General features: G+C 46.0%; 1 protein-coding gene across 1 annotated transcript in view; it reads right to left on the bottom strand.

Annotated features, from left to right (window-relative positions):
- The window catches only part of MYO1F (myosin IF), an 860,973-nt gene that overhangs the window by 107,039 nt on the left and 733,377 nt on the right, over positions 1-20,557 (bottom strand). Inside the window, exon 22 of the mRNA XM_069649543.1 lies at positions 17,723-17,868. Within this exon, the coding sequence (XP_069505644.1) occupies positions 17,723-17,868 (146 nt within the window). The remainder of the gene's footprint in view (positions 1-17,722; positions 17,869-20,557) is intronic.

Genomic DNA, 20,557 nt, shown 5'->3' with positions numbered 1-20,557 from the left:
TCCCATAAGGTTCCCTCTGGCGGCACGCTCCCTGTGTTAAGGTCGAAATACTCGACAATTGCCTTCCTCAGCCCCTCACGAAATCCCGAGTCTTGCAGGGCCTCGGCTCTGAGCTTCCAAGTCGGGATTCTTGCTCTACGTGGCTGGTGCCTCCATTCCAGGACCAGGGGAGAATGGTCCGAAAGCACCCTGGCCTTGTATTCCGAGCCTATCATTTCTCCTACCAGCTCTGAGGCAACAAACATGTAGTCCAATCTTGTATGCAGGTTGTGTGGGCCGCGTAATGTGAGTACTGTCTATCTGCTGGGTGTAGCTGTCTCCAGGCATCCTTCAGCCTGAAGTCTCCCAGCAGGGCCTGTAATGCTCTTGCTGCGGGGGTGGGGCTGCTTAGTTTGCTAACCGACCTATCCATTTTGGGGTGTAACGTGCAATTGAAGTCCCCACCCCAAATAATCGCTCCGCCCAATGAGGGGCTGATTTTGCCATATAGGGCCCTAAAGTAGGCCGCTGTGTCTTGGTTAGGGGCATACGAGTTTATAATGCACACTTCTCTATTTTCCAGCATCCGATCACTGTCATTCTACCATCTGGGTCCCGTGTACTGAAGCAACTGGAACGGTACATGAGGTGCCAACCACGTGACCACCCTCCTCGCGTAAGCTGAATATGTTGCTACTGTGGTAGTCCCTCTCCACTTTCTCTTGACCACTTTCAATTTCTCTTTAGTAAGGTGGGTCTCCTGTATCAGTGCAATATCCACTTTCAGCCTTCTCAGGTACATCATCACTTTATTCCTTTTCAGATAACTATTGAGGCCACTCATATTCCAGGTTACAATTTTTAGGCTACCCATTGCCATGCATAGTTTGTCCCCCATCTTCCCCTCCCGGTTTCCCACTCTCGTCTAATTTGACATGAACTTGGGCTCGATTCCCTCCCTTCCCCATCATGAACTCCCCGGCTAACCCCCCCTCCCCTCCCGACAAAAAACACTGCACACCCCCCCTTCCCTCCCCACACCCTTCCCAACCCCAACCCCAACTGGTGCCCAGCTCCATCCCTGGATCTCAGGCTCCCCCGCATTAGGTCCTGCCTCGGAATGCTGAGGTCAGGAACCCAGCAGGGCGTCACCGTCCTACCGGTAACCTAACTGGTCTGTTTTTGGGGGTGTGAGGGGTGGTCCCGTTAGGTTCCTGTCTGTTATTCTGAGTACCCGTACACAATGTATCATATGCGCGCATCCCTGATCGCCCTGCATCAGAAGACTATATCCTGACCAATATTCTAGTCCCAAAGTTTGAGCCTGCAGCTCCCTGGGTACCGCAGTCTCCGTGTCACTTATCTGCGTCTCCTCCATCCCGGATACCAGATTCCGAGGGGCAACTTTGTGCGTCCAGCCAGTCTGTCGCATCCTCCGGTGTATCAAAAAACAGTGCTCTACTCTTGTGGAACACTTTCAGCTTAGCACGGTAGATCAGCATGTACTTATAGCCTGCTTCTCGCAACCTTCATTGCACCAAAGTTCATGCGTCGGCGTTGCACCTGCAGGGTGTAATCTGGGTATGCTGTTATATTTGCCGATGCCCTTTGTATCGTACCTACCTTCCGGAAATGCTCAAGGATTTTCTCTCAGTATCGTTAATTCAGGATCTTGTCGATTACCGGCCTGGGGGGGGCCCCGGTAGTGGCTTTCTCATCAGGGCCCTATGCGCCCGCTCCACCGCAAACCCCTGAGTCAACGCTCCTCCAGTTATATCTTGCAGCAGCATTGTTTCAATATACTCCATGGGGTTGGATCCCCTGGCGCCCTCCGCAATCCCACGATGCAGATGTTGTTCCTCCGGGCGCGTCCCTCTGCCTCCTCTGCCCTGTTTTCCAGGTTGCCCACGCATTTTTCCAGGACGTGGAGCAGGGATTTATAAAAGCGCATGCAGCTGTATTCGGGGCCACCTCCTTCTCTAGGTTGCCTGTTCGTTCTGCCAGTGCTCTAACGTCTTGTCGGAGGAGGTTCACCTCCTCCTGTACTGCCCAACTTTAAGATCCAGAGCCACCTTCAGCTCGGCCACGCCTGACTCCAGTTTGGTCTCCCATGCCACCTTCAGGTCTGCGATTGCTGCTAGGATGTGCTGGTCCCTGCCCGCAACTTCCATGCCCACTGTAGGGGTTCTGTCCTTGCTCCTGGCCCCCTCTGCCACTGGCGATGTTCTAGTGTATTCATCCAGCGTGGGCTGTTTGCCCTTTTTTTTGGCCAGTTTGTTAGCCATCTTAATGTTGTGGGGCTTGCGCGTGTGAGCCTCCGGTGGATCAGACCCCGGCCGGCGAAGGGACCCTGCAGGCCAACTTGGAGGGTTCCCGATGTTGCTTGATCTGTGCCTGGGGTGGGTTGTGCTCTCCCACGTGGTTATGCTCCGACAGTTCTGTTTCTACTGTGTACCCCAGCTCCTGCTGGCCTAGGTCAGTGGCCATGCCCGCAAATGCTTGTGGGCCTCGCCAGGTGTTGTGATGGGATCGGGGTTCTCCCGCCTCAACCCCTCCTGATCGTGGGTGCTGCCTGCCCACCCGTGCAGGGCCCTGCAGCGATATCCGCTGGGTGTGTCTCACCCCCCCTGCTTCCTGCGTCTTGCGTTGGCCAGAGGGTGTCGTCATGCCATGATTTCAGCGCTGCTCCCGCCCGTGCTGCATTTCACCATTGAGGCAGCAGCAGTCTTTATTTTACTCCCCGGAGGCTCCCAGCCCTCCCGAATCGCCAAAGCTACACAGTGCAAGCCACACGTTGCATTACTAATTAAAGCTGACTTGTCTATCCGCTCCTGGGGCTGACGGCTACAAAGTGTCACAGTCGCCAGCCTCTTTGTTCTTGGGGCGCTTCCCACAGATGTTCTTTGTGTGCCGCTGCCATTTTTATGTCCATTTCGTCCGGGAGACAAAGCTGCCTAACTGTTCTTACTTTGTATCAAACATCCCGCCGGTACGATCAGTCTTCTCCCGGTGTGTTCATACACCCATAGTGTACTTTTTGGGCTGCAAATCAATGTCCTGCTGCACTCATTTGTACGGATCTATGAAACGGATCACAGAGCTCTCGAGGATTGCAGCCTACTCCATGGCTGCCTAGCCACGCCCCCTCTCTCTCGTAAAGATATTTTCAGAAAACGCAATGACTTTCCTTGATGTGACCTCACCCATCACTCCCACTTCTTGCCGACATGAAGACCTGTCCACCAATAGTAACAGGAACCTATTTCCTCATCCTAATCCTTCATAAGGACCGAGAACATCAATTCCTAACTCCATTTATGCTCCCTTTGGCACAAGAATGGGAGTCAACGGTAGGGTATTAGTTACCAAATGTTTGTCACAATTTGCACAAGGTGCACACATATGAAGTACCCTCTCTTCTGGTACATCTCTGACCGGCCACCTGTATTACTACCTTACCTTTCTTTTTGTTATCATAATTCCAGGGTGACCCTCATGGGCTAATTGGGTTATCTGTCATCTCAATTTTTCAGGCGTTATCACTTTAGACCTCCTCATAGTCCAATCCCTTTCAATGGACAACTCCTCTTGAACCATAACGTACCCTTTATACTTTTCCTGCAATATGTCGTTTTCTGGCCATTCTTCAACAATCCATTCTCTCACCTTATTAAGCAATGTATCTTCCATATTACATTCTTCCCACTCATCTCTTCCCAATGCCTCCAAAATTCCATATACGTGTTCCTCTATAGCCTCTTCAGAACCATTAATACTGCTTAATTGCAATACACAATCTTTCCCAGGCAAATATTCCACTTCACAATTGTATTCCATTGATCTCAGCTCTAATCTTGGCATCAACTTAGACATTCCCTTCACCATTAAAACCTCCACTAAAGGTTTATGATCCATCCTCATCACAAACTCCTCGTCCCAAACTCTTTCAATCACTGCGTAATGTGTTTCGGTATCTGTCACTGCTCTAGATGAATCTATTATTATTCTCTCTCGATCCCCATCTTACTGGGATACCACTGAACCCAAATCTTTGCAACTTTCCTTCCCAGTACAAAACCATCTAACAATAGTGCTTCTACTATGCCTCTACCTATGCCTCTGTATATCTTCCTTACAACTTGGTCGTGGCCTGCCGTCCACACAAATTTTCCTTTATTCATCATAAATTCCCTTAATGACTGAGTAATTTCAGCAAACCCTGCAATTAAATTATTGTAATACTCCACCAAATCCTTATTACCAGGACAACAAGCTCCTTCATGGCCTTCAATCTTGGTTTATATCCACCCTTGAATGAAGTATGACCCAAATAATCCTCCTCTGGCATGCCAAATTTGCATTTGCTATGCTCCACTGTAATTACTTTCTCTTCCAACCTATTCAACACCATGTACAGCCTTCCATTATGTTCTGTTTCACCTTGTCCACAAACTAAAAGGTCATCCTGAAACACATGCACTTGCACTTCTGTCATCTCTCCAACCATCTGCGGCATTACCCCTAGAAACACAACAGCTGCTGACGCCATTCCAAAGGGCATCCTCACATAATGATACATGCCAAAAGGTGTTATAAATGTGGTATATTACCTAGTTTCCTGATGTAATTGGATTTGATGACATGCTGCAGACAAATCAATTGTGGAAAATGTATCAGCATTTCAACATTTCGGATATCAGTGGCAAAGGATACTTCTCTATTAAAATTGGCTTGTTCAATCCTCTCAAATCCACACAAATCCCCACCTTACTATTGGGTTTTCTGGCTACCACAATTGGAAAAACCCATTCCGATGCCTCTGCTTCTTCTATTACCCCTTCTCGTTTGACTCTGTTAAATTCTTCCTTAACATCGTCTCTTATAGGTATGTGTCTCACCGCATGTAACATCAGCTTAACGCCTGCCTCAAGCTCAATTTTACGGCAATATCCCTTAAGCTTACCTATTCCATCTTTAAGTACTCCAGGAAATAATTCCCTTTCTCTCCCCTTAGTGTAATCACCTGTTTCTTTTCACTTGCCATCACAATTGACACAATTGACAATTCCTTGCTTCCTGGATTAGACTTAATTTTAAGTTTGGCCTGATCTTCCTACTCCAAAACATTCACTCCTTTCGTAGACACATACACTTTCACTTCAGCTAATCTCCCTTTGAATTCAGTTAAGGCTGTCCTATATCCCAGGCTATTAATTTCTCCTGTGGCTCGGGAGTTATTCAAAGGAACTTAAACAGGCCATTGTGATCATTGTGACAGGCCTCTCTTGAAGAAGCTGTTGAAGAAGCTGTCACTGGATATGTCTGTTCTTTCCAGCTTTCACCCTATCTCATTGCTCCCTTTTTCATGAAACTTCTGGAATCTCTTATTTCACCTTTTGTATCTGCTTTCCTTGAGTATTCCTCTGTACTTGACCTGGGTTACGTCCCGCAAGGGCACTGAGAGTGTGCTAGTATGGCCAGGCTGGTTGACACGGGGGGGGAGGGTTGAGGCCCTGATTTTGCTCGATCTGTCAGCGTCCTTTGACACCATCGACCATCCCCTGCTTCTTGCCCACCTGGCCTCCATCAGGCTCTCGGGTCTGGTCCTGGCTTGGTTTACCTCTTTTTTTTGACTGGCTGGGGCCAATTAGTCTCTCTCTCCCCGTTTCTTTCCTCTCAGTATTCTCTTTCATGTGGGGTACCCAAGGGCTCTGCCTTGTCCCCTATGTTATTTAACATCTATATTCAGCCACTGATTGGCCACATCTGCTCCCTCGGCTTCAGGTGCTACTCCTATGCTAAGGACACCCAGATCCTGATCCGATTAGATCTTGACCGAGGTGGGGTGTCTTCTCGTTTGAGGGACTGCCTGCTGGCCGTGGGTATTGGATGAGTGCCAATTGGCTTAAGCTGAATGGGCACAAGACAGAGATTCTTGTGGTTGGTACCTCTCCTAAATCATGTCCCTGGTCCTCTGACTTCTGGCCTTCTTCACTGGGTGAGTTTCCGGTTCCAGTGACGGTGGTGAAGAACTAAGAACTTGGAGTCTATCTTGGCATCTCTGTCCATGGCCCCGCAAGTTAGTGTTGTCTGTCAAACCAGGCACTTTCTATTGAGGTTTCTGCCCTTTCTTCCCCCTCCTCTGCGTCCTGTGGTCATTGCCTCTCTTGTTTCCAGTAGGCTAGATTATTGTAAATGCTCTGTATCTAGCCCAACCAGCTGTCCTTATCCATCGGCTTCAGCTGCTTCAAAATCTGCCTGCCCGGGTAGCCCCAGACACTCCGTACGGCTCTCACATCAGCCCTGTACTTAATCATCTGGATTGGCTCCCGGTTAAAGAGAGAATAGCCTTTAAGTCCCTTTGCCGCATTGATCAGGCCAACCACCAGGTAGGGGTGCACTTTCTTTGTGATAAATGTCATCCTTGTGTTCCTGGTCGAACACTGCGATCTGGCAATGCTCGCCTGGTTCAAGTCCCGAAATTTTGCCTTCAGCAAAGGGGTGGTCGGGCCTTTGCAGTGGCTGCAAGTAAATTATGGAACAGTCTTCCCCTTCAATTCAGAATGACTGAGAAACAGTTACTTTTTTGCTGCCTGCTAAAAACAGAGCTCTTTGTCCAGTCTTGAGGGCTGCCTCTACTGTTGCAGTGCACATCCTCACGCCACGTTGTCCTCGGATGAATGAGCATGCTACAAATACTAATAACAAAACATACTAATTACATAACATCCTATAATTTTAATTACTGAACCCTGAAAAGCTCCAAGATCTCGAATATCCAATTTCTTCAATTCTGGGTTATAAGACTTCCTACAAAGCTCTTCCCATTTGTCCTTCGTAATAATGGTGTACAGCAATCCTCAATCCACCATTAGCCCTTTATTCACTCCATCTATTTTAAGTGTACTTTTCGGAGCCTTTTTTTTATTGCCCTGCACTTTGGTATCCACTTCTACCTCCTGCTCTTCTTCTTTTTCTTCACCTTTCTGCACCCATCTCACTTTGTTACTCTGTTTTGTATTCCTACACTATTCCAAAATGACCGATTATCCCACAAGTGGAACATTATTGGTTTAAAACAAGACAGTTTTTTGAATTGGCATAATGTCCTTTTTTCCCCACAGCGATCGCATTTTCCCATTAAAAATGTTGTTTTCTGCCTTCCAGCTTCCTCCGACTGTGTACTCTTTCAAGCCACCTTGCTCTTATACTCGCATTTATTCTCCTTATATTTTCCAGTGGATATGTCTTTCCCCTTCTTAGGCTTGACTACTGTAACCCTTGTTGGTTTCTGCAAGTCCTTATCCTTTTCCATTATTGCCTTGGCACAAATTATCATATACTCCACCTTCTTGGCAATCACTATAATATTCTTCAATGAAGGATCACTGCACAGCCATATGCTTTCTTGTATAATGCTGCTGTTTGCATGTATTATAATTGGCTCCCTTATGAGATCATCTTGCGTTAACCCTCTACTAAAGATGCACATCAAGGCTAACCTTTTGACAAAACTCACATAATCATCCACAGATTCATCTATTTCTTGCTTCCTAGAGTAAAAGTAATACCTTTTCACCACAACATTTATTTTAGGAGAGTAGTACATGTGGCGTTGGCCCTTTAAGGGCACGCACGCGACAGGGTGACGTTCACTCCGTTGCGTGCCTCCAATAAATAAACAGGGCGTTCCCGGCGGCAGCAGAGCCACTGTGGAGCCCACACGAGTATCATCTCTGTCTCTGTGTCTCTGTGCAACGGAGGTGGGGGGCTCACGGGTGGCGGTAGCGGAAAATCACTAACAGTGGCGACGAAGACCGGGATCACTCCCTGGGACAGGCGGCGAAGTTCGCTCGATGCGCAAATGATCGAAGGTGAGCGCATCAGGCGAAATCTGACCGTGGAGAGGGGAGACACACACGCGGCCGGTGGCCATTTTGTTGAATAGGCCTCGGATGATCACGGCTTCATAACGAAGCATCCTAAGCCATCCAAGCCCAATTTTTGGACGATCCAGTGGTGGATAGCCACTAGAAGCAGCACGTGTCATCTCAGAATGACTTATTGACAGTTTCACTGTTTTTTCACCGAGTTTATGGGTGAGACCCCCAAGGAGGCCTGCTGGATCAAGTTGTGGGGATCACCCTGCTCAATTTTTGGATCCTCCATTTCTGCCTGTTTGCCCAGTCTACAATTTGTGGATCTGTATGTGCCTGGCTACGTCAGAAGAGCAGTGCCATCTGTAGGCAGCCTGTGGACAGGATCAAGAGACTATCTACTGAAGAAGGTGATAGTTGGGCCTGGTGGTGAGTTGCGGCCCTATCACTCTATCTTTGGGGTGCCTGTGCGCTTGCCACCATGAGCCAAGCTGCGGCGGCTGCGGCTGCTGCACAACAACAGGCTGCTCCTGCACCTCAGCCTCCGCCCCTCCTGCCGCCAAGACCTCTGCTCAAGCCACCTGGCTCCTACCAATGCCTGAGTTTGATATTTCGGGCACACCATCAAGTCTGGGACCGAGGTGGAAGATGTGGATGGACAGACTTGAGATGTACTTCAGGGCTACGATGGAGACTAGCGATGATAGCAAGCTAGCTATCCTCCTATACTCTGCGGGCCCGGCGGTACATGATATATGTCTGTCCCTGCAACCAGCGGATGGGTCGTTTGCGGCAGCGAAGGATGCGCTCCAAAACCATTTTCTGACGATGGCAAATGCAGATTATGAATGTTTCCTTATGGGGGCTGCACGACAAAAGGACGATGAGACTCTTGATGTTTTCCATGGGCGGCTGCGCAGATTGGCATCAGTAAATGTGAAGGCGAGACAGCATTACAACGCTATGCACGCCCCGCCAATGCTGGCTCCACTGAGGGCACATATCTTCACCTTTGGAGGCGACCAGCCCATTCCCCTGGATGGTGTGTTCATGGCGGAAGTTCAGTATGGCGAGTCGGTCATCCGTGCCAGATTTTACGTCACACCGGTGAGCAACAACACGCTGCTGTGCTGTGCGGTTGCAGAGGCCCTTGGCATTCTGACATTCGCTTATTCTGTGTACCTGGATGACATACAGGTGCTTTTGGACAAACACATCTCCCTATTTGAAGGCATTGGACAGATGGTGGGTGAGCCTGTACGGCTACACATTGATGAGTCGATCCAACCAGTGGCGCTGAAACATCGGCGAGTACCTTTTCATCTGGTGGATCGAGAACTGGACAATCTTGTAGGTTTGGGCATCATTGAGAAGGTTGAAGGCCCCACTCCATGGGTCTCGCCCATTGTCATTGCACGCAAGCCCAAACAACCTGACGCAGTGAGAATCTGCGTGGACATGCGACTCCCCAACAAGGCAATAAAGAGGGAGCGGCATCTAACCCCCACCATCGATGACATTATAGCGGAACTGCAGGGGGCGAAGTTCTTCTCCAAGCTAGACCTGAGAGCAGGGTATCATCAGGTGGTCCTGCACCCCGAGTCCCGCTACATAACGATGTTCACCACTCATCGGGGGTAGTACAGATATAAGAGACTGAGCTTTGGGGTATCTTCTGCGGCAGAGGTGTTCCAGAACATTATAATTGGGGCATTGGCAGATCTTGATGGAGTCCTTAACATCAGCAATGACATTTTGGTATAGGCCAAGTCAGAAACGGAACACCTGGCACGCCTGGCAAAGACCTTCGAGCGCCTTCGCTCGCTTGGGCTCACCCTGCATAAGGACAAGTGCGAATTTCTCACGACCACCATTGAGTTTTTCGGATTTGTTTTCAAGGCGGATGGGGTGTCGCCTGATCCCCTCAAGGTGAGGGACATAAAAGAGGCTCGACCCCCGGAGAATGTTGCGGAGGTGAGAAGTTTTTTGGGCATGGTCACTTATTATGGCCGCTTCATCCGGAATTTGGCATCCCGCTCAGAGCCGTTGAGAACCTTGACAAAGAAGGACACTGTGTGGCAGTAGGGGCTCCTTGAACAAGCAGCGTTCAATGATATTAATAGTGCTTTGGTGGCGGAGGACACCATGGCATTTTTCGATCCGAGCCTTCAGATGGAGATCGTCGTGGACGCTAGCCCCTATGGCCTGGGGGCAGTGCTCCCTCAGGTGGGGAGTGACCAGGAGGTCCGCCCCATAGCTTACGCAAGCAAGGCACTCTCCGCCACCGAGCTACGATATTCTCAAATTGAGAGGGAGGCTTTGGCGGTTCTGTGGGGCTGTAGACACTTTCGCCTTTACATCCTGGGGCCACCTGTAACCGTGGTCACGGACCTCAAGCCTCTGTTGCCAATCATGGCTGGCTCTTCCTCCAGACCACCAGTGAGAATAGAGCGCTGGATGCTCGCACTTCTCGAGTATGGTGTATCGTTGATCTATCGTCCCGGGGCCAACAACGCTGCGGACTACCTCTCGAGACATCCAAGAGGGGGCTCTCAGGCATCCATGTCAGCAGAAGAGGCAGACAAACATGTTCGCCTGGTCGTGGAAACGGCGACTCCTAATTCCATGCAGGTGGAGGAGCTGGAGCTGGCGTCAAAGAAGGATGAGTGCTTCGCCATACTGAAAGCGGCCATGGAACAAGGCGCCTGGAAGACGGTGTTGGAAGCGTTGGACCGGAGAACGAGTGAGGCCAGAGTGGCTCTGGAGCAACTGTGGCGGATGCGTGAAGAACTGACATTCTCGGAGTCGGGGCTCCTGCTGAGAGGAGAAAGGATTGTGGTGCCCCAGACCAAGATTCCACAAGTCATCGCCCTGGCGCACCAGGGTCATCAAGGAGCCACCAAGACAAAGGCTCGTCTCCGCCAAAAGGTATGGTTCCCGGAGCTAGAGCGGAGAGTGGAGGAATTTGTGGCATCGTGCGTGTGGTGCCAGGCCGCGTCACCGGCCCAGCGTGAACCGTCCATCAAAACAATGCCAAGAGGGACAAGACCATGGGAAGTGGTGCATGCAGACTCACTTCCTGGTGGTGGTGGACGAATGGTCTCGATATCCCGAGGTCGAATTTATAGAGTCGGTGGCGTTTGATAACATGGTGATTGCACTGGAGAAGATTTTTGCCACTCATGGCCCACCCTCCGTGCTGTGCTCTGACAATGGGGCACCATTCCAAGGCGAGAGCTTCGCAGATCTCATGAAGGACTATGGCATTCAGCACCGAAAGGTCACCCCGCTCTGGCCTCGGGCGAATGGGGAGGCAGAGCGCATGATGCGCACACTCACCAAAGTGTTCAGGATCGCCCAGGGGAAAGGCGAGTGTCTACAAAGGGCACTGCATGTATTTCTGCGGGGATACCGGACCACACCCCATTCATCAACTGGTGTGGCACCTGCAGAGGCTTTATTCCAACAATGCCCGAGAGACGTCATACCTGAGGTGGGGGAATCGAGAGCCGGCTGTCATTGATAATGATCAAGTGGAGAAGGACAGACGGGCAAGGACGCAGATGGAAACTATCCGAAGAGGTCTGAGACCCCCAACTATCGCCCTGGGGGATGAGGTGCTAGTGAGGAATCACCACGCACAAGGCAAGCTGTCCCTCACGTATGAACCCACTCCCCTGGATGTCGTGGCGGTAAAGGGATCTATGGTGACCGCCTCTGATGGGACATCATCAGTGACCAGGAATGCCAGCTTATTCAAAAGACTGGGCGAGCCGAGAGCGGAAAGCACTGACAACCGAGAATGTGAAGAGGCACTGGACGAAGGTGGGGGTCAAGAACCCACAGTAGACTCTCCTGCTCGTGGAGGACTAGGCAATGGTACACCGGCCAGAGACGTCGGCAGGAGTTACCCTCTGAGAACAGGGCGTGGAGACCTGCCCGTCTCACTGACTGTGTGACAGACTGAACTGGAATGCTGGCTGGTGGACATGTCTATGTTGGTGGAAGCATCATCGGGGGATCCAGGGTGGCTGTCAATAAATGGGGGACTATGAGGGTTGTATTGTGTGCTGTGAAATGTGTGATAGTTAGATCCTCTCTTTTCCAAGTTTGTTGTTATGGAAAAGGAGGAGTGTGGCGTTGGCCCTTTAAGGGCACGCACACAACAGGGTGACGTTCACTCTGTCGCGTGCCTCCTATAAATAAACGGGGCGTTCCCGGCGGCAGCAGAGCCACCGTGGAGCCCACACGAGTATCATCTCTGTCTCCGTGTCTCTATTCAACAGGGGTGGTGGGCTCACGGGTGGCGGTAGTGGAACACCGCTAACAGTACACATCCAGGTGTCTCACCGCCAGTTTGTATTAATTACTTCCCTCTCCTGCTCCTAATCGCAAAAGAGTTAATTCCCTGAAAACTTGATGCCCTTCTGGACCTAAAGAATGCAGTAACAACATTTTATTCTTTGCAGACGTGAAATTTCATGATCAATTGTACTAATATAATTCGTCTAGTACTCCTTTCACTCCAGCCATGGAATTGGCAGTTCACCATGCACAGCCAAGAAGGGATGTGGTGGCTGCAAAGTGAACACTTGCATATCACTTATCTCACGAGAGCCCAAATTTGCCAAGAAAAAACGTAAACCATTTTACTACTCCAGGAGTACTGACACGAAGAAGAGGAAAGCAAAGTAATGATTTCCATGAACTTTCACTCCGTTAGTACTGACACGAAGAACATGAGAACAAAATAAGAGTTGCTGTGTAATTTCCTTTCAATTAGAACTGACACAAAGAAGTGGGCAAACAAATTAATGATTGCTGTGATAAACAAAAATACCCGCTTGTTGCTGAACGTGATAGGGCCCTTTTTATTTAGGCATCCCCAGCTGTGCAGTTGCTGGGCATGTTAAACACGTTCAGAGGTGCTTTCATCTGAACGTCTTGTCTCTGTGTTCAACAGTGTGTTCTTGTGCAACTCAGGGCACTTAAATGTCACCCAGCTCGCGCCATCCTCTGCATCACTGGCACCCTTTGCCCATTACTTCTGGGATTTCCAAATGTCTCATTGACCTCACCACGAACTTCCTGAATAACAGGGAGCCATCAAGTGTTCCAGCTACAATGGAGACACTGCAACATGTGCACAGTGCCGCGGGGTCACTCCTGCACACGTGTTCCTTTAGGCACTCATCGCCAATTGAAGAATAATGGTCCACACAGCAAGGCAAGTTCACCTTCTTCTTTATTTAATATGTAAATCTCATAATGACCCCAAGGACACCAATCTGCCTTCTCCCATCAGCAGTGCAACTGCTTCTCTCTTCCAACCATTCACGTGAGAGCTCTGAGCCCATATTCCAAGATTCTAGTGCCATTATAACTCTGCACTACAGTAGGACAGGACCATCCTTGCCTACACGTTTAGTGAGTAATGATAGGCTGTTGTGCTTGCTAAATCATTAGGGTGAACACACATTTGTCTGGACTATCTGTCTACCTTTGTAGGGTAAGCCATGCAAATGTCAGAAATAGCCCAGGATCTACACATTTCAATGTAAAATGGGTATGAAAGAAGAGTGCACTATTCCCCTTCTCTTGATAGTATTATGATCTAAGAAAATGCCCATGTACCTTTATTTGTTTAGACCGAATGTAACAACCAGCTCTAACATCTTTTTGGGGAAATAGAACATTTCCATCAGCAAGCACAATAAATACACATCACCATCAATTTCATCAAGCTTAGAAATATATCAGATTACACTACACAAACCTCTAACAAGAAACACACATGAAGAAAATGACTTTACAAAAATAGTGTGTATAATATGGATTAAATTCTGCTTAAATTCAGGTGTCTACCTCATAAAAATCCATGCTCCGCCCCAAGAAATGTGTTACATTTAAAACCATATCCGGCGAATATACAGCTTTCAAGTAATATATCACCACTGGTGTTTGTCTGGTATGTTCTCGTCTAAGGTGAGGTAAAATCTATTATCTTTGACTCTTTTATATAGTCTGCATAACACACTTTCAGTAAGGTTGCGACACAACCCGTCTGCCATTTGGATTTTTAACACAGTCTTGAAATCCATCAAAAGTAAATAAAGGCCCATTTTACTTAGCATTTCATATTTTTGAATGAGGGCAGTTAAAATAAATAATTGCTCCGCAATGGCACTTTTTTTTCAGAAAGCCACCTTTGTAAATCTGTTAACACATCGCCATTCTGAAACCAATCTTCCAGCCGCCCTAGTATACATCTTATCGTAGATTTTTAGTGCACTATCTAATAGTGATATCAACCAGTCATTCTCAGGTAGGGATTGATCCCCATTCTTAAAGGTAGAGACCATTTCTGTTGTCCTCCAGCCATTTGGAGTTTTAAGGTGGTTAATGGAATTATGCTTGACTGAAATGAAAAAAATACATGTCTGTTTTGGGGATCAATGATCTGAATGGCATAAGGTCCAAATAGATCTTACATTTCAGCTATTCAGTCACAATAGCGCAAGTGATGTTCCCTGATAAAACATTTCTCCAATCCATTCACTATAGTCTGATTTTATCACTGTGAAATCAATAACTGCATGACTTAGGCTCTAATACAACTGATGTCCAAACCCTGTGGTATTCTGCATCATCTTAATGTGGGATTACCATTTCCATTCTTTGTCCTCCTTATTTTAAAATATGTCCCATACAATGTTCTTCTATACTACGAGTGCCTTGGTATTATTCAAATGAGGCCAGAGCATAATGGGCCATAACTGGGCTTCTAACAGAATGGGGGCCACTTCAGTTCAAGCTATACCAGGATAGGGAGGGCATTCATAGGTAAACATAATAGCTCTAATGAGGAATGGGGGACATAGCCCAATATAATCTGCTCCTAAAAAGGGGCGCTAATCTAGCATGCGCCTCCAACACCTCTAATGCAGGTAAAATGAACGTACTACCAAACCCATTAGCAAATGCACATGTATCACTTCTTCTTTGCTTCAAAATACTGTGCTGAGTAGCAGTTTACCTTATTCCTATATAATCAAAGTGGTTCCCTTCCCTCATGTTTTCCCCATTCAATTTAAATGCAGCGTTCACCACTCCAGTCCTATTAGACACCATTTACACCATTTTGGAGGTGTTTACAGTCAATTTGTTGGAGTGTCTCTAATTGACATTTTAATGCTATTTGGAAATTTAGAAATAAAAAAACAACATAATCGCAGGAATTGAAATACCTATTTTACTGCCTCCTATTAAGGTGGAATCACAATCTAGGATTAAAATCCAATAGAGCAAGGAAACAGCCTCCTATTTCCCTATACCGACATTGAAAGACTTTGCTCATTCACCTCCTTGAATTTATCTAACCCTTGCTGGATTGCCATTGTGTATTGTGTAAAATTTCAATGGCTTCTAAAAGGGTGGATGGAACGCCCAAAGATTTCAAGATAGCCCATGGCACCTTTATTTTTACATGGTCAAACACAGTCTTGAAATCTACCAAAAGCAAATAAAAGCCAATTTTTCTTTGCATTTCATATCTTTGTATGAGAGCAGTTAAAATTAATACTTGCTCCACGATGGCTATCTCACATCTGTTTAATAGTAATAACTTAAAATATAACAGAAATGGCATCAAAATCCTCGACTCATTTTTGAACAAATCTATCTGAATTTTATCAGAGCATGAAGCTTGACTCCTGCTGATTGTAATGCAAGTTCAACCTCAGTTCCTGAAAATAAGATTGATATAATGTTGTCATAAACCTTCAATGTAGGCAGTAATACTATACAAACAACTTTGCTATGGGTAGAATATAAATGACAGAAATGGGTATGCCAGGTTTAAGACATATTTGTCATAGTACATTAGTGAAATTCCTGGGCATGTCTGCCTTTGGCAAGTATGTTTCAAAACCTTTTAGATGAAGCTTCTTCCACTAGAGCCTGCCAAGCTCTCTGTTCATTCTCCTGCTTCTTTGCTTTTATAACATGCTTGTAATTGCAGCAGAGTATTACTATAGTACTATCATCACTGACAAATGGAGCCTTTAAAAAGCATTGAGCCTTCATTTTACTGTTAAGCAATTATTATTTTATGAACCGGGTGCTGTGTTTTTAGTCTATTATTAGTATACGCCACAAAAGGTGTTATTGGCCCACCAATTGACTTGTAAAAAAAGTCAATATCACTTACATCAATACATAGAGAATCCAAATAAAATGAATGAATTGAAACAGGTTTAGCATAAATACAAGGAAAATGTTGATATGTATCAAAGTAAGCCGGTGACACTTTTCTTGTCCCAAACAAAATTAAATAGTCACACCCACTTTCACACTCTGAAATGCTAACATCAAAAGATAAAACCATATATAAAATCCTTGGGTCATGATAACATTCTCACCTAGAAAGGACCACCACATGTTTAGCAGGATGCAAACTAGTTAAATCTTAATGAATATAATCAAGATATGTTGCAATGGTTCCTTTTTCTGGCCAGAACGGACCAAACACGCATTACCTGCTCTTATGCGCAGACCAAAAATTGACAATTTGAGAGCATCTCTGTGGGTACGACTTGGTAGGCAAGAGTCTAGATTAGATCTCTTCCAAGCTATGAATTCATCATCTACAATAGCTTTTGTGCTCATTAATGTCTCAAATTACATGTTCATGTCTCCCACAATGACCTCATAAACATCTATATATTTACTTCTTCAAATCCCCTAAAATATCCAATACACTGAGGTCAGTTCTACCTCTTAATTATTGAGCTAATATAAATACATCAACACTGTTGAGTTTGAAATATTAGACACATTGGGCCTCATTAAGGGTGCAGCGGTAATCCTGCCGGTGCTATTGGCGGGTTGCTGCTGGACCAATAAAAAATTACAGGCGCCTGAATTTTGTTAATCCCCCATTTTTCATTCAGCAGGCTTGGAATATAAGAATAAGGTAGCATGCACAGCTTGCTTGACTTATGATGTTTTGACCCACCCTACTGTGTTACCATAGTTCACATATCTTTGGCTGAGATATCTTCATGTCTCGACCGTGCCACTCCTTGACTCTGGACGTGACAGTAGCGATCGTACTTATGTCATGCACTCACCCCTTTACCTCAGTTCCCCACCTTTATTCCCCCGAGCTCAGCAACTGAGGGAAAGATCATATGCACTTAAAGGAAGTGTCTTGTAATCCTCTCTTTTTTAGTGAGGAATGACTAGTCAATTAAGAAACATGGTGCTAACTAAACCATAATGATGGTTTATATATGTTTGCTATTCACAAATATTTTAAAACCCTTTTAATAAACCAGCCCTGACGCGCCAACTCTTCTCTCATAGTCTAAACAGAAAGAGTAAAAGATAAGCAAACACATGAGCGAATCCAATGCTTGCCTCCGTAGAGAGGTAGGTAGGGGGGTTGATGAGTAACCTGTGGGAGTACAATCCAAAGAAAGAATGTTACTGGTAAGTCATTTTTCCTTCAATGGTTTGCATTCTCTCACAGGTTCATCATCTTGATAGACTCCCAAAGCCGTTCCCATAGCAGGAGGTGGGAATGGAAGCTATGCCAAGAAACTCTGCAGGACCGCCCTACCAAAATGAGCATCCCTGCCCCGGGCAAGAGGGAAAAGGCCTCTCCCTTGTGCATCTTTTTCCTCTTCCACTGGTCATTCATTCATCTGCCTACATGAATACAAATGAGTTGGGAAATGATTGCACCTGTTAGCGACGGCACTAAAACAACTGAATACCTTTGTAAACAAGCCCCAAATGAAATTGTCTTTTATTAAACACATTCTTAGAAATAGGATGGATCGGAAACAGAAGCAGATGTTTACCTTAAAGACACACCCTTGATGGCTTGGATATCTATCTTCTTCTTCATCACCTCTTTGATTTGACCCTTCTCAGGACCCTTCTTCACCTTTTCCCGGCCAATCATGTAGATATACTTTGGGGTCAGTATGAAGTCTCGCTTGATGGACTGACAAATACAGAAATATTCAGGAACAAACCCAATTAACACCATGGAGCATACCTCCCAATGTATATATACAGGAACAGTTCATACAAAATTGCATTTGATTGTTTTCCCCATATATCCAACCTTTTATGTGTTACTATCACACAACGGCATGCCTGCACCTTTTGATACATTTCCTAGAAATGTCATATGCAATGTGTGTAACCCAAATGTTAAATAGTGCACGTTTGTCATCTATGCTTCCCATGGCTGCACAATGTCACAGAGTCTGTCCCAGGAATTAATTCCTTTCAAGCAACCAATTCAAATCACCTACTGGTTCTCTATGAGAATGCTGCTGTGTGACTAGCGCCAGCAATTAGCACTGGCTGAAGTGAGGAAAGGGAATGCTGTCCCTGGCGTTTTTAGCAGTGGGATTCAATCGCTGGCAGACTGATCTAATATGCAATTGTCAGAACTTGTATGAATTACATTTAATCTCTATTGACCGATTTCATCAACCCATCGATCAGTTGATTTATCCATCCGTTCATTAATTGATCAATCCCCCTCCCTTCTTGCCTTCCTTCCACCTAACCCACAGATCCAGCTGTGTGGAAATTTAAAAATGTATAAATGCAAATATTTTTATAACATTAATATCATTTGGCAGAACTTCAATTGATTTATAAGAAGATTTACATTGTTATAGGAAGCATATACTCAACGATGAGGGACGTATTAAATGATTAAAGCTCAATAATGAAACCATCAAACTGCTAATGATGACTTTTTCTTTTCTCTCATACAAGTGATGGTGATACAGTGTTAATGCTCCCATCATAGAGAAGGGCAGACTGCAGCTTGCATCTACAGTTTAAACCGTTTGAGGTCAGTAAAGAGCGCTTTGTGTTCCTTCGCATACATGCTCTCAAGTAGATCACATGTTAAGCCTCACATTCAGGAGATTATCAAATTCCTGCTCCATCGTCCCAAATTCAGGAAGCATCAACATCTGATGGCCTTCCTATCTCAGGTTATTTTATTCATTGGCAGATTATTTTTAGTCTATGCAAACTGAATCCTTTTCTTTTTTCTGTGTGGTTTGCCAAAGTCACATATGTCCGGAGTAGTGTGTGTCTCCTGAGAAGCAGTCTGGTACTCCTGCTAATATACGTTCTGACTCAGTTGGATAGAGAATGGACCTATATTCTGCTCCTGCTTGTTTTGCACTCAAATAGGTAGACATTCAACCAAATTTTATTTCACTTATTTTGAAGCAGGTTTAAGTAGCGTCAGGTTACAGGTTACATGAAATAACAGTAGCAACACTCTCGAACCCTCAAACCTTCCTTAGGAGGAAACTTGAGGAACGGGCTGATGAGCTGTGGAGGGCTGAAATGCACTATGCAACCCACATTCCCTAGATAAAACCTTTTAATGGTCTCAAAACAGGTTCTAAGAAATTACAGAAACCATGAGGAAAGGCACTTATTAGCTTGATGTGCTTTTGCACACTTAAACCGTATGGACAATAAAGTCCACAAGAACAAAGGAAAACTAAAGCTCAAAAAGAAAATCACTCTCCTAATATTTCTGTTCATTTTATTGTGAGCCAAGTAAGAGATTCTTAAGGGGGCCAACGAAAGAATCATGTACATGCAACTATCTAATGGAAATCACTTTCTGTGGATCTGTTGCCTGAAGTCACACAGAAAGTTACACCATTCTCCAAACAAGGTTCAAACATAAAGCAAAAGCTTCAACGCCTGATAATTAGGTGAAAGGCACAGCTAAGTAAGCCAATGGGCCTCATTACACGGATGGCGGAGAACCATGGCGCTATTAGTGCCATGGTTCATGCCGGTAAAATACCGGCACCGCCTTGGCGGAAAGGGGAATTACCGCCCCATCCCAAGGTTGGAGGGGCGGTAATTCCCCCTTCCACCATTGCCCTTCCCCATTCCCATTTTTGCCCCATAGGGCTCAATGGGAATGGGGAAGGCGCTAATTACGGTACCGCAAATTGCGGTACCGTAATTAGCTCCGTGGGTCCCTTTGCGGGTTGGTTTTTAACGCCTGCAAAAAGCAGGCGTTAAATCCCCCAACCCGCAAAGGGACCTCGTAGTAGGGTGGTAAGGATTTACCGGTACCGGTATTTTACCGGTACCGGTAAATCCTTACCGCCATCCGTGTAATGAGGCCCATAGAGTCAAAGTACTCCTGTTCTTTCTAGAACTCTGACCACCAGTACTTTTCCCCAGACCCACTCAACAACTCTCAAAATAGGCAAAAGGATTAAAAAATGACTTCACTAGTACGAGAGGACAACCCCTCAAAAAAGGCCACGTGGTCCCATAGCTCATTTAAGGAAATCCAAAGGGATATAATCCTAAAAAGAATACAAATTTAGGGTGGGCCTGATGCTGCAAGCCTGCAATAGCGTGCCTATTTCAAATAACTACTTGCTTTTCTCATGGTTTCTAGTTTTTCCCTCTTTTTCTAACGGCTCTCCACCCTTTTGGGCCTCACCTCCTCTACTGCTCCACTAATCACAACAGTTTGACACAACAAGTTTATGCGTCTGTCTAAAAGTGCTTTTCATCGTTTACCCTCAACTTCATCTTATCTATTTATCTAATTTTTTGTGCATGAAAACCTATGGTCCGAATGTTGAATACAAATTGGAAAATGCAACAACATTAGCTGT

Source organism: Ambystoma mexicanum, chromosome 1p, assembly GCF_040938575.1.
Source record: "Ambystoma mexicanum isolate Mex_15411 chromosome 1p, UKY_AmexF1_1, whole genome shotgun sequence".
Lineage (NCBI taxonomy): Eukaryota > Metazoa > Chordata > Amphibia > Caudata > Ambystomatidae > Ambystoma > Ambystoma mexicanum.
Note: the sequence above shows the minus strand (reverse complement) of the source record. Positions and strands in the feature narration are given on the sequence as shown.